The sequence below is a fragment of the Chelon labrosus genome (assembly GCF_963514085.1).
Source record: "Chelon labrosus genome assembly, chromosome: 14".
NCBI classification, from domain to species: domain Eukaryota; kingdom Metazoa; phylum Chordata; class Actinopteri; order Mugiliformes; family Mugilidae; genus Chelon; species Chelon labrosus.
The window spans coordinates 27,419,902-27,433,809 of record NC_140347.1 but is presented as its reverse complement, the minus strand read 5'-3'; the positions used below and the strand labels follow the sequence as shown (position 1 = coordinate 27,433,809).

Below are 13,908 nucleotides of genomic sequence, written 5' to 3'. Positions count from 1 at the left end.
GAAAGAGCTCACGTCTTTCAGAGACAGTCGGTGAGATATTGCTCGAGCCATCCTTCATAGATGATTTGGATAGACACATTTTGTTGATGTATGGCGTCGTCTTTATCCTCCTTCTCCCATTTGTATTCATCTTCGGCACGCCACACAGCACCAGGGATTATTTGTAGAGCGCTTTCTCATCTGACTTAATTTGTAACTCTTGAATCTCTTGTCATTCTTTTTTTTTTTTTTTTTTCATCTGCCGTAGTGCCAAAGGACCCCAACCCGCATTGGCGAAGGGTGGCGTGGAGCTATGACTGCACCCTGCTGGCCTACGCCGACAGCACTGGCACCGTGCGCCTTTTCGACCTCATGGGCAGTGAACTGTTTGTCATCCCGCCGGTAACCACACCACTCTTACCATACGTTTTGACTTTACCAGGCAGCCTTCTTCCTCTTCCAGGCAGTCATTGTGTTTGGTAAAAACACTGATTAGACGTAGCAAATTAGAACTTGTCTTCATTAAGCAGCGTTATCGCCGTAGCTTCATGAATTAGCACGGAGGGCCAAGTCAGATACAATATCTCGGTTCCAGTATCAGTGGATCCTTTGTAGTTTTGTTTGTGAACGAAAGCATCAGTCAGTTTTTAGAATGCAGTTGATATGAGTAGATAGTATGTTACAGCTTTGTAACTGTTCAGCTGGGAGGATTCAGACTAGAGCAGATACAGAATTTTCACAGCCAATGCCAATTCCAGGGATTCAAAAAATACATAAATAAAGGTTGATAACAGTGTATTGCTTGAGGTTCTTTAGAAATATGTACCCTCAGTGTACAATAAATGCTGACAAAATATATCTGACTAGCTGACTAGCATAGAACAGACAATAACATGAGTGACATGATGTATATGAAAGGAAAAAATATGTGTTTTCTCAGAATAGTTGGCAAATTACCATTAAGAAACCTCTTGACTCTATCCCATCCCCACCCTATCCCTTAGCTGTGATGCTTAGCATATGCTGCCTTCAAATGGAGCTTGCGGTATTCAGATGGGAAGTTGTGTACTCAAAATGTTTAGCGTTCAAGTGGCAGCTGGTGGTGTTTAGTAGCTGCCGCAGCTAACTATTCGGCGAGCTAACCGCGGAGTTTTCTTCATCTTAATGTAGGGAAAGCAAAGGTATAATGGAAAGGTGAGGCACTAGGATATATCAACATTTATCTCAGACATACTATAAAGTTACAAAGAAAACTCTACACGACTAAATTAGTAAAAAAAAATTTAAATAAACTTACCATTAACCTCCGCCATTTCTGATAACACAACCTGAAAACTCAGACCTTAATGAATATTTCCATTTAAAAAGTCATGAATACCACAACAGGAGGATGCAAACATGGTAAATACGACCCGATTTGAAGGCAGCATTACTCTGCGACACGTCTGCTGTGCTGAGGGTCTGGAGAAACTATGTGATGATGCCATTTCTAAATTAGCCCAGGCATCTCTTCCTGCGTTATGTTCAACACATACCAACATCAACATATACATATTGTAGTAGGCTGATACACGTGTCGAGTTCTAATTCAGACATCTATAATCTTTCCTCCAGAGATAAGTTGAGCCATGCTCTGCTGTTGCAGCATAGCACATATTTGCTGGGCACTTTGAGCCCATCACCTCTGAAGAGACTGTCTCCTTGTCAGACGTGCTCTGTGCTCTCTTTTTCTGTCACGCCTGCTTTCTGATTCATTGTCTGATGCTTCTTCTCCTCCATCCGCTGCTCACGGTGTCCCGTTCCTCTTTCCCCCGTCTTCGTCACCTCCTCTCTTTAATTTTTCACGCGCCTGCTGCTCCCCCAGTCATCCCAGGATCCTCCTTCACTCCTCTGCTCTCGCGTTTCTCTCATCCCCGCGTGCCTGTCTCCTAGTACGTTCGCCATTTCAAGTCCATCTGCCACTCCTCTCTCACTTTAATGCCCTCTGTGCGCTACATATTCTAATTCTTCCATTTCTATCCATCATTCCTTGCATCCCTCTGTGTGCCCTGTCAGAGACGGTGAGCGCAGACACTCGTCCTTCTCCCCAGCCACCCCCATCTTTCAAAGCCTGTGATCCTCGTGCCTTTAGTGCGACTCTGCTTTGTTATGCATCTACAGTGAGTGTTCTTGCACACTTAGATCAGCACCCCCACTCTGCTGTACTATTCCTCATGTTTGTCACTGCTAAGTGCACACACCGGTGACTTGCTGCTATTTTGGTAGGAGATTATAAAAAAGCCAATTTGACAGAAAGTGTACATGTGGATGAAAAAAATAATATATTTTTTTCATGTTCCTTCCATCCCCCCCCCCATGTGTCTTGCTGTGTCTTTCACTTCCTCTCTGTGCTACCTTTTGTTTCCCATCTTCCCTGGCTCATCGCTCTTTTTCTGTCAGTGATATGTTTTCCAACAAACACCGCCGGTATGACGTGTCTTTGTTGTTTGCCCTTGTAAACACTCAAGTGGGGGCCCAAACCAATAATTATACGTATTTTCTTTTCCTTGTCTCTCTCTTCCTTTATCCAGGCGGTGAGCTTTCCGGGGGATTTCAGTTGTGCGGTGGCAGGCCTGATCTTCCTGGAGTATACGGCCAGTGCTCAGTGGTCGGCCGAGCTTCTCGTCATCACGTACGGTGGAGGGCTCAAGAGCTATCTAGTAAGGTGAGAGATGAAACCACTCTGCCCAAGCTCCCAGGAATGACGGGGTTTTCATAGCGTATTTGCCACAAATATATTCGGCAGAAAAATAACCTGCAGTAAGTTTTATTTATTTATGGAACATTTTCAGGTAGGCAGCTCACACCTAGAACCTTCCGGAACTGCATTCTAATCTTCTGAATTAGATGCATATGTGGCAAATTCAAGTGTCCGTTTTCAGATCGTACACTTCAACAGAAATTAGATGGTCATCAACAATTGCTCATAAACTAAAATTCTAATTGAAAACTACTTTTACAGGTCTACTGGTTTTAGAGTTTTCACATCAAGTTACACTTCATCTGCTTTCACACCTGACATGTCAACTGACGATCCAGATGTGCTCATTTCTTTATCTTTAACTGACAGTTTAATTCATTCCAGTGCTTACCCTTCCTCTGCTTCCTCTGCTTACATGCCATATAACATCTCTACTCTCTCCATGGTATGCTTCTCACCTGACACTTTCCTTCCTTTCATCATTCTTTCATCTTTTCGCATGGAAATTTCGACAGCCTTTGTCTCATTTTCAGTTCAGTGACTTTCACCATTTTTTACTCATTATTTTTCTATTCAGGTGACATTTCATCTCCTTTCAGTGTTTACCCCTGTTTTTTCCAGGCATACATTTCTGTCATATCTTCCCATTGAGGTTCGCCGCTGGCTCAGTCTATCACCATGCTCAGATGCTCCAGCTCATCAAATAACATCTACATTCTGTAGTTACACACTGACGTTTCAACTGCTTTCCCTCTTTAACAAATCAACTGACACTTCAGATCTACAGCGCATTAAACTATACTGTCCTTTACTTCAACTGATTTCAGCTGCTTTTGTTTTTTTGGCACTCCAAAAGGCACTTTTGGTACTTCAACAACTTCAACTGAAATGTTTGCGCTTGCATTTGACTTGGCAGCTCAACCTCATTCAGTGCGTACAATAAATACCTGATACTTCAGCTTTTTTCACTAGCAACATTTTAACAAGCGGTAACATTTGGTTGGAGAAGCCACTTTGGGATTGTGATTACCTCTATGTCCATAGCTTGGGTGCCTTGAGCAGGCAGCTAAAACTCCCCAAAGTGCTTCAGGGTCGCATCAGATTGCTGGCCACTGCTCCAAGTTTGCTTACGTGGATAGGCTGAATGCAGAGAACACATTCCTTGTATATATTCATGGCCAATACAGCATTTCATTCAGAAATCTGTATATGCGGTCAATGTGCAGTGTAATTGGGTAATGAATAAGAAAATGACAGTATTGTTATTGTTCCAGTCACAAAATATGAACCAGTAATTGTATTTGATACAGAGGAGCATGCAGCATGCTAGCCGAGCTCCACTCAACACCAGGCTCACAGTGGTAACTTTTACCTCTGCCTTCCCCTTTCTCAGCCGTCCTTCTGCTGCTGCGCGACTGCACAACACCAGTGATCATTATTAACCATACGTGCGACAACATCTGTCAGTAAGAGACAATAGGAATAATTGATTTAACACCCATTGAGCAAGAAAGAAGAAAATCATGCTTTTCACATGCAGCACCAGCATATTTCACACTTTACACAGACACACAGTGTGTTATGATTATAGCTAATTGTTGTGAACATGCTAAATTCTGGTATAATTTAAATGAGGCCACAACAAATGAGAAATTATTGGTTAGCAGTGCTCCAGTACCATATGGGAGCATATCTAATGTTATATTTCCCGTTTCATGATATTTATTATCTTCTGATAATAAAATACACATTGTATTTTGTAACTTTCACAGGATCACAGGATGATTCGATGCTGCATGCTTGTCTATACTTGAGCATTAAGTGATATAAGTCTTTGAATACCAATTAGTCATACGCACATTTTGAATATGTGATAAATGACACCAGATATTGCGCGACAGCCGGATTCTGTGCGTGTGCTTTCCTCGTGGCTGCCAGCCCTTTCCCTTATTAATCTAGCATTAGCGCTTCACGTTATTTCAGAGATTTCTCCCCCGTTTCCTTGTATGAGATTGCTGCAGTCACGCCGAGCGCCGGCGCGGTGACACTCCCAGGACACGAGGTGAAATTGTGCACGTGCGTTGAATCCCGATCGGGCGCGCTCCTTGACTCGTCCCCTTCTTCACTTCTGCGTGCGCGTCCACGTTTGCTGAAAAGGAGGAGGAAACGCAAGATTTATTTTTCGGTCTGCAGGCAGTTAAGCGTTGTTGGCTGCCTTTGAAGCTATCAAGGCGCCAGCGTGTGTGCATAATTAAGATGTGGGAGACATGTGCACTAGATTTCCTCTGAACGTGTTTTTAAAGGTTCATTTTAAGTGTGAAGCTTATGCTCACCAATATTGCTGCTCAAATGCTTTAAATGAGAATTTCAGAATTATGACTGAGCCTTGACAGTAAGTCACCTTCTCTCACTGTCTTGTTCTGTGCCAGCAGCTTGTGTGTGTGTGTGTGTGTGTGTGTGTGTTTACTGTGACATAAACAGCAAATTCTCTGGAGGAACCTGAACTTCCAAAATCTTTCATAGCCATCAACTTTCTCTGTTGTCCTCTCTTTCTTTCCCTCCATTTCCTCTCCCCCTCTCTCTCTCATACGGTTTATGCTGCAAGGAAACATTTCCCCAGTGAGATATTCCAACACAAATTACACGTCATCTCCTCTGGTAGCAATCTAATTCAGGCTGCCCACCTAAATTATATTATATATTTTACCTTGTCTCATTTTAATTGCAGCTGGGAGAGAAATTGCCCTGTCATCTTCCACAAAACAGCTTTGTCGCACCATTAACACTTTCCGCATGAGCGTCCGTGTTCGGATTGTTTATCTGTTCAATTACAGGCCACTTGTCATTTGACTGTCCTCTCCGTGTCTCTCTCTTTCAGCGTCGGAACCAATCAGAACTTTCAGGAGAACCACGCCTTCAGTTTCTCTTCCCACTACTCCCGTGGCATCACCACGGCAATTTACCACCCCGTTCACCGGTACGTTGAATGCCACCGACACTCCCAACACTCCGTCAGCCTTGAGTGCCTGTTCAGTATAGTTAAAATAATGAGTATTTTCAGAAATGCCAACATTGAGCTTTTAATCTATCAACGGCGCCCTAATTAATGCCCGTAGCCTTCACTTGACAAACATTTTATTTTCTCCGATGGCCTCCGCAGTCCAGCCTACTTCTATTAGAGCGCCGTTTCATCAAGAGTGTTTTTCATGTATTTAAACTCAGACATCCTTATGCATCATTTGAATCAGTTTTCATCCTGTTCCCCGATGAAACAATGCCACGCCGTATACAGCTTGAATATATAAATTTAAAAACTGCGGAGTGATTTCAAATGCTTTCATCATTTCAGATCTAGAGGCATCTTCAGTGTGCTCCTAAATATGTATTATATTGATCACTGCGCTGGAACCGAATTCGATTTTACATCCCCTACAATTCACTTCACTAACTGAAGCTTTACTGTATTATACTTTACAAAAAGTGTCGTGAAATACATGCGCCATAAAAGGAGCTTTGAGAAGTGGCACACAAGTATATAGACATTCCTGCCCAGGCCTGAGATGCGTGTGTATGGAACGACGCCAAGGGGCTTACTCAGGAATAAATGGACCAATCACTTTAATGTAATACCTGCAGGGATCCACTACTGCAGTCCAGAATGTCCTTGGCCTTCTCCACTGCATAGCATTCAAAGGTTTCGGTTAATTACGTCTGGCTCATGCTCGTGACCTTACCGTTTTCACTGCGCTCCCCGGTCTGCCCAGGCCAGATTTCGTTTGGCCGGCGAAGCTTGGTTTTGGCAGCTTAATGGATTTCGGCAGCCTCTGTCAAGGCGTTTGCCAACTGATAGACGAGCTAAAACTTTAATGATGCCCGTGTGAAAACTGGGTCAGCAACAGAGAGAATAGAGTAGAGATAAGACAAAGGGACGATAGGTGATAAACTGGATATAAGAGAAATCCAAAGCTGGCTATAATTATGATAATGATGCATATCGTTATTTTGAATAAATGTATAGACTTGTGTGCAGAATGTGCAGATATGCTTCATGGATTCTAGAGGCAGTCTGAATCTGTTCTCCTGAAACCAGAACATGCATACATGGTACATAACGTGCCTGCATATGCCACTGTGTTATCACACGTATTAACTCATCATCAGTTTACAAACAAACCCTCAGCTCTAAGCTGTAGTTAGGTGTTCTATTTATCTACACCAGGGGGCAGTGTTGAGCTGAAATGAGCTTCTCCATCCGCAGCTCTCCCCAGGTTCCTGACCATTGTTACATCTGCAGAAAGAGAGAGAGAGCCACTGATTGCTGTGGTGTGATTCCAGTCGGACCTCTGATAAATAATGTTTCAGACCCCTGCTTTGCTTAATGGCACATAAACAGTGTAAATTCTCACCGATACCCTACACTGAACGATCACCTCACAGTGGCCGCCCTTAATTTTCGGCCCTTGTCGTGCGGTGCAAATGGATCCGTTAGGGGTAAATCATGAACCACAAATGTGAGCGCGTGTGTCTGTTTTTAGATTGCTGCTGGTGGGGGGCTGTGAATCAGGGGATGACAGTACGTCCAAGGCCTCTTGCTGCGGCATCACAGCCTGGAGGGCTCTTTCTGGCTCGCCACACTACAAGCAGGTCACCAGCTATGAGGACGACGTCCGCACGGTGAGGAGTCTGGACTTGTACAAGCATGCTGCAATTAATGAATCTTGCAATAACACACATATTCTCCGTTTGTGTTAGAATCAGAAGAGAGGTTTCTTCAGGATCCCCAGCTTTAGACTTTTCTCCAGACAAGGAGATGAAACGGTAATGTGTCTCTTTCTGTCTGTTTGCAAATCACAAGTTTAGTCATGAGAAGCTGGACAACATTCTCTTTAATAAAAAATATGCGTGTATTCGTGTTGTCCAGGATGGTGTGTTTCGCATGAGTCTGAGCCCCGACGGCACCCTGCTGGCTGTCATCCACTTCTCCGGCCGTCTCTCTCTCTGGGACGTCCCCTCCCTCAAACAGAGGGCCACATGGAGCCAGGACCAACAGGTGCTCTCCTAAATGTCTTGTATTTGTGAATGGGCTTTTGCTTAAGCAGAGAGTAAACGTGTGTACACTCTAAACGTGTGTCCTGGTAATATTTTGTACATTAGATGCTTGACTGACAGTATTAGTGTAATCTCTTTCTGGCCAAGCTATGGGTGTGTGTGTCGTGAGAAGGGATTGTGCTTGTGTGTGTGCTCCCGCGTCACACAGTAAGCGAGGTGGCTTATCCAGAACTTATATTTGCAGGATGTTTCGCCGATTTATGCGGCGTGTGTGTACGTTCTGCTTCACCGCTGGCAGAGCTTGTGCGTGTTTGTGTGTGTAAAGTGTAAACAGGGTTAGCAGATTAATTTCCTCCCTCCTCTTGCTCCCTTCTCATCTTCTTCCCCCCTCCCTTCTTCTTCCCTGCTCGCATCCTTCGGTCCTCCCTACAGCCAGGATTTGAGGAGATCAACCCAGAGTGGAAGACGTCGCTGGAGAGAAGGAAGAAAATAAAAGGTAGTTTGGCCTGAAGGGCTTCAAGAGAGCCTGTTCAGTTGCTGACACAGCAGTTCACACTGAGTACAATTTAATGATCTTTGACACGTCTCATTCACTGAATTATACAGTTATTTAGGCATACAGCCATATTGTGTATGCCGTGGTTAGCATTTTTTTCCCTTTTTCTGTGTCCACGCCTGTGGATGTGTGTATTTCCGTGTTTGTGTCTGTGTGTATTCCTTTTTGTGCAGCTGCAAAATCTTTTTTTACTTATTTATTATTATTATTTTTGACAGTTTTGGGCCAGTGCTATGACAGCTATGACAGCTTGTGTAAGCAATAATCCGTCTATGTGTCTTCATCTCAGGCATGACAAGGGGTGTCCACGTGTGTAACTGTGTCTTAGAGGAGGAAACCAGTTCATAAACTGTAACTGGGACAAGAGTTTATGATCTTCAGGACTCTAAATGTATAAAACATGTTCGAGGGAGATTTAAATGCATATAGGTGAACCGTCTGCTCCAAATGACTCTGGTATTTATGTCTCGCCGTGCCCGTCCCAGACAAGGAGCAGTACTACCCGCTGGTGGATGTGAACTGGTGGAGCGAAATGGTGCTGATTCTGGCTCGCTGCTCCGGCTCCGTCACCGTCTCATCCGTCAGGACGTTGCGCAACCTTCTGGGGAAATCCTGCGAGTGGTTCGAGCCCTCCCCTCGACTCACGGCCGCGCATGACGGCGGCTTCCTCAGCCTAGAGGTAAATGTCAAGATAGTGGTACGTGTGTGTTGTTGGGTAAACAAATAGAAGGGGTTTGCAAAATGGTGTGTAGGGGCTCATGTAAGCATCCTTTAGTGCTGGTCTTAGATTATAGGTTTTGGCCTTCAGGGCTTTAAAAGGTGCATTACAGAGGGCATTTTTGTTTTCTTATCGCTTTCATCCATTTTCTAAACTGCCTATTCAGTTCACGGTGTCACAGGCCTGGAGGGTATGCCAATGTTTAGTGTCTGGGCAAGAAAAACTAGACAGATCCTGAGTCTATTATGGAGATGTCAGTCTTTTGTTTTAATTATTAAGGAGTTAAAATGAAAAGTGCATTGGAGTAGATGGTTCCTGCTGCGAAGGGAGACAGTTGTAAAGTCAAATATATCATGGTTTAGTGCTGCCAGCTCCCAAAGTGCTTTCTTTCTGGAAAAAAAAAAGTCTTACCCAAAATCCATTCCATTCACGCAGGTATTTTGAGTTTATTAGTCTCATTGTGTGGATGCCTGTGGACCTGTGTGTGTGTGTGTGTGTGTGTGTGTGTGTCATGGTAAAAGCGTGTGATGATGAAATATGTTTCCCAGTGTCTTCCCCACACAAAGGCGCCGATATCACATCACCCCACTCTTTTATTTAAATCCCGTGCTTCTATTTTATTTTATTTTTATCTGATTGCATAGAGAGCAAGAAAGAGAGGGGTTTCTTTGGCTGCCAACTCTTGGGAAAGGTTTCATCAGCCTGCCTCAGCATGGGGTGGGGGAGGGGTGTCTGTAGTTGTATCAGTGTGTGTGTATGTTGATAGTGCCTTGAACGTGGGCCTTTGTGTGAAGACGGGGCTTGCATTGTGCGCGTGAAGTGGAATAACGTGACCTTGTAGCTTCTAATGATCCGTGCTCAAAATGGTTTTTACAGGTGCTAAATGCTTCAGCAGCCAGCTTTTTATTTTTTAGGTTAAAACCCAAAGGGGTGTTACTGGCATCGATACTGAATATGAATAGACTCGCTGCAGTGGGCGGATTGAAAGTGGGCAAAATACTTTTCCTCCAACTGAGCCAATCACCAAACTAGAAATCAGGTCAAGACAAGTTAAAGGAAGTACTTTAGACAGCTTGGATTTAGATTTTCTATTGAACAGCTTGACCTTGCTGTTGTTTTGTGTACTGTCAGCCTGCTGAGCTGGCACGATGGCGTTAAATTAAGTGTGTTTACCGACTTGAGCGCAGCTAGATGCAAACTGTGCCGCACTACATTATGTCCTTCATTTTTCATCCTTCATTGAATGCTGGCAAAGAAGCGTCCATATGCGACGGAGAGGCAGTCAGTCTGAGTCTCATCTCATGATTTGGGCCAACAAGACAGATGCTTTTTATGTAGAAAGACAACTGTGGCTTTATGATCAACATATGTTTGCAGTGTTATTCAAGTTTATTTAGTTTATTTATCAGTTCCCTTGGACGGTTTAATTAAAATAAATTCGCCCTAACTTCTGTTTCCCAGTGCGAGGTGAAGCTGGCCCAGAAGCGTGGGCGCCTCGAGAGCAACCTCGCCGGCGACGACGAGGAGGGCGATGACGGCGGCGACTCTGACTCAGACGACGAATCCTCCGCCAAAGCCCGCTACTTTGGCTACATCAAGCAGGGCCTGTATTATGTGACGGAGATGGAACGGTTCGCCCCGCCGCGCAAACGCCCTCGCACCGTCATCAAGAACTACCGTCTGGTCAGCTTGAGGTCAACCACACCAGAAGAACTCTACCAGAGGAAGGTAGGAAGCTAACAAAGCAAGTAAATCAATGCAGTTTTAATGTTCATGCACATCTGCTGAACTTTTGAAGCAACTAACTTATGCATGTTGCTTAAGGCAATAGCTGTATTGGTTGGTGCTGTAAAAGCTCACATAGTTGCCCGCAGTGAGAGTACAATGCTTTTTAGCTGGCAGAGCGAGAACTAAATTTAACAAATGATATGCAGATAACTGCTTTGGTGGTTGCCTTTTAAATTTTAGAAGACTTCCTCTCAAGCCTAAATCTCTAAGGGCACATGTTATGTTTGAAATCTGAGAGAACTTTGAGATTGTTTTTTTGCTCTGGTTTGACTTTGGCTGCTTTGTTACTCAGCCGTCTGTAAAGTTACTATCTGTCTGTATAGTTACCATTCTGATGACAACTGGTCCTGACCATTAGCACGATAGTAAATACTGTACGTAACACGAAAAAATTCAGGAAAAATATCTTCAGTTTGTTTTGCCTTAAGTTGTTTTTAGCCTCTCAAGATGCATTGCTCTACGTACGGTGCTTGGCCATTACAAGCACTGTACGTTCGTGTTATGAGATTGGTCCAGATTGAATTGTCTAGCAACAATACAATGAATTGCCTTGACATTCTGTAGACATATATGACCCTCAGACAATTGTTATGTTTACACTGACTCAGGTATTCTCACTAATAATCACAATAATAGCCCAATCAGAATAAAAATGACTCATGTCACCACCTCACTCTGAACAGACTGTCCCAATCAGAAGTCATTTTCAACTGGATTCAGAGGAGTGGCTTAAACTTTCCAAAATATTAGTTCTTAGTAACCGTATGAATGCTTGATCTGATTGTGACAAGGAGAAGTATAGAGGTAGAAAAATAACGAGTTCTACGAAGTGTTTGAAAAGATGAACAAAGCTGGAATCACTGTGGGCAACATAGTTGAAAATATGTATCTGTCTTGTTCAATTTCTTCCATGGAATTAATTTTGTGTTGTCAAAGGTGAGAAAATTTCCCTTCTACTGTTATATTTCCAGGAGATTTAACACCTCACAGCAGACTTAATCCCTTTGCACATGTCAAAGAAGCTCTGACTGATGTTTTGGGGCATGTAAACATATATATCGTATACTTTTTTTTTTTAGCGTAATCTTTAACCAGAATGATTTAAATCATGGTGAAGTAATAATTATCCATGTAAACGTAGTCAATGAGTCCTGGCTGTGGTGGACCCCTGACTCTCTCTAGTGTTATGATGAGATTGGCATTTGGGATTTTTGTATAAAGTGTCTCAATAAGTCTCGGATATATTGTCCTGACATTTGGTGCAAATCTTTAAAGATGAACTGTATCGTGTTGGTGACCAGATGACTTTTCGCTGAGCACCAGCATTGGGACAAATGTCACTTTGTCCAGTACGCTGGTGAACAACTAATTACTCAGTCATTGATTCACATACTAACTGATGTGGTTATTGTGGTAAGCCTCCATCCATTATCTATTACCACTTATCCTGTAAAGTGTCACAGGGTGCCTATCCCAGCTATCACTGAGCTAGAAGCGCCGTTTATCACTGGGCTAACACACAGAAACAACCTTCCACATTCAAATTCACACCTTGTGGTACTTAAGGCCAGTTTAGAATCACCAATTAACCTAGCCTTTTGAATGTGGGAGGAAGCTAGAACATGAAAGGCCCCAGCTGGTCAGCAAGTTTGTGCTAACCACTGCACCACCATGCGGGCCACGCAGACATTATAACTGCTGAACAACACCTCATTAGTATTTGATAGCACCAATAACCAGCTGCTTTGCTCCTCACTGAGATGCTCAATACCTCTGCTCACAGACAAGTCAATATCCTTATATTTGTGTCTCATAACATTCCCATAATTGTTGTGACGCGTGTGGACAGACAGGCACGGCCCAGTTTGACAGTTCAGGTTGCAGTTGAGCTGAACTCAGCAGTTTTCAGAATGAGATGGCACAACTTGGGTGAAAGTAAAAGAGTCACATTTCTGCTCCTGTTTACTTATTCATTGCGCCACACATCACAAAGTGCTTATGTGTTTAGGTTGTGAAAAGCCGTCGTCAGTGTTCATGCTGGAATGCCTCCATGTTCGGATTTGAATGCTCAGCAGTCTAAACAACAATTCCAGTGCTGATGTGCGTTTCTCTGCCTCACACGGAGCTGTAAATTCATTTTGGCAAAGAAACTGATATTGCCTATTTAATATTTCAAAGATACTCCATTTCTAATTATACAGTTCCGTATGCAAAGCCTTTATCATATTAAAACCGATACTTGAGTCACGTGTGCCTCACTGTAATGCCAGTAATCATTTTTTAAGAGCAGCTGTCAGTTGTCTTCTATAGCGGGTATCACATTTACCATGAAATTTCTTTTTGCCATTTAATTTATCAGCAACTGAAGGACGTCACATGAATCTGTTTGGTCATTCATTCTGTTGTAACGGGCTGATCTGCAAAATTGGTTTCTGACTAAATAAATCCTGTGCCAGCTCGGCGGAGTGCTATTGTTCTGTTGGATCGGCTCCAGAGTGCCGTTGAGGAGGAATGAAAACCCAGCAAGATGTTCAGTCTGCTTTAAGGCTATTTTTCAGTCCCTGGGGATTCTCTGAAATGCTAATTGCTGCATTAGAAATATGGCTGTTGGTGCTACTGGCTACAAATTGCAGCAAAGACAACAACACGCTCTATCATGGAGCACAGTGAGAGTGGTATCGGTTCTCGACGGCCCCAACTTTGAGCACGGTTCATCAGTCATTTTTATGACCCATCATCTACAGCCTTCTTCATCATTGTCATCATCATTAGACACCATTAGTCATCACCATCAATCCTAACAGTGGAGAGTTACAAAGTAATATATCATTATTATCTCTTTGTAACACTTGGTACAGTTTCCCAGCTGCTGCTGCTGCCGCAGCACTCCTGTTGGAATTATTTTCTTTCTTTCTGTACCACATGTAGGCGTGTTGTTGAGGAGCAGCATCTGTATTGTATGCATGTGTTTAAGTGTGCATGAAGCCATGCATATTTTGTTTTTGTGTGTAAATTCCATCTCATGTTATATTTGTATAGTTTGACATTTCTGCAGCAGAGATTACCCTCGGTGAGGGT

The 13,908-nt window shown here is 43.3% G+C and overlaps 1 protein-coding gene across 2 annotated transcripts in view; it reads left to right on the top strand.

Moving 5' to 3' along the window:
- Positions 1-13,908, top strand: part of nbas (NBAS subunit of NRZ tethering complex) — a 172,049-nt gene that overhangs the window by 10,040 nt on the left and 148,101 nt on the right. For both annotated transcript variants that reach the window (XM_084560840.1, XM_084560841.1), the window contains exons 7-15: positions 248-381; positions 2,550-2,683; positions 5,598-5,696; positions 7,255-7,393; positions 7,472-7,537; positions 7,641-7,769; positions 8,201-8,264; positions 8,810-9,003; positions 10,504-10,770. In XM_084560840.1, coding sequence (XP_084416966.1) covers positions 248-381; positions 2,550-2,683; positions 5,598-5,696; positions 7,255-7,393; positions 7,472-7,537; positions 7,641-7,769; positions 8,201-8,264; positions 8,810-9,003; positions 10,504-10,770 — 1,226 coding nt within the window. The remainder of the gene's footprint in view (positions 1-247; positions 382-2,549; positions 2,684-5,597; positions 5,697-7,254; positions 7,394-7,471; positions 7,538-7,640; positions 7,770-8,200; positions 8,265-8,809; positions 9,004-10,503; positions 10,771-13,908) is intronic.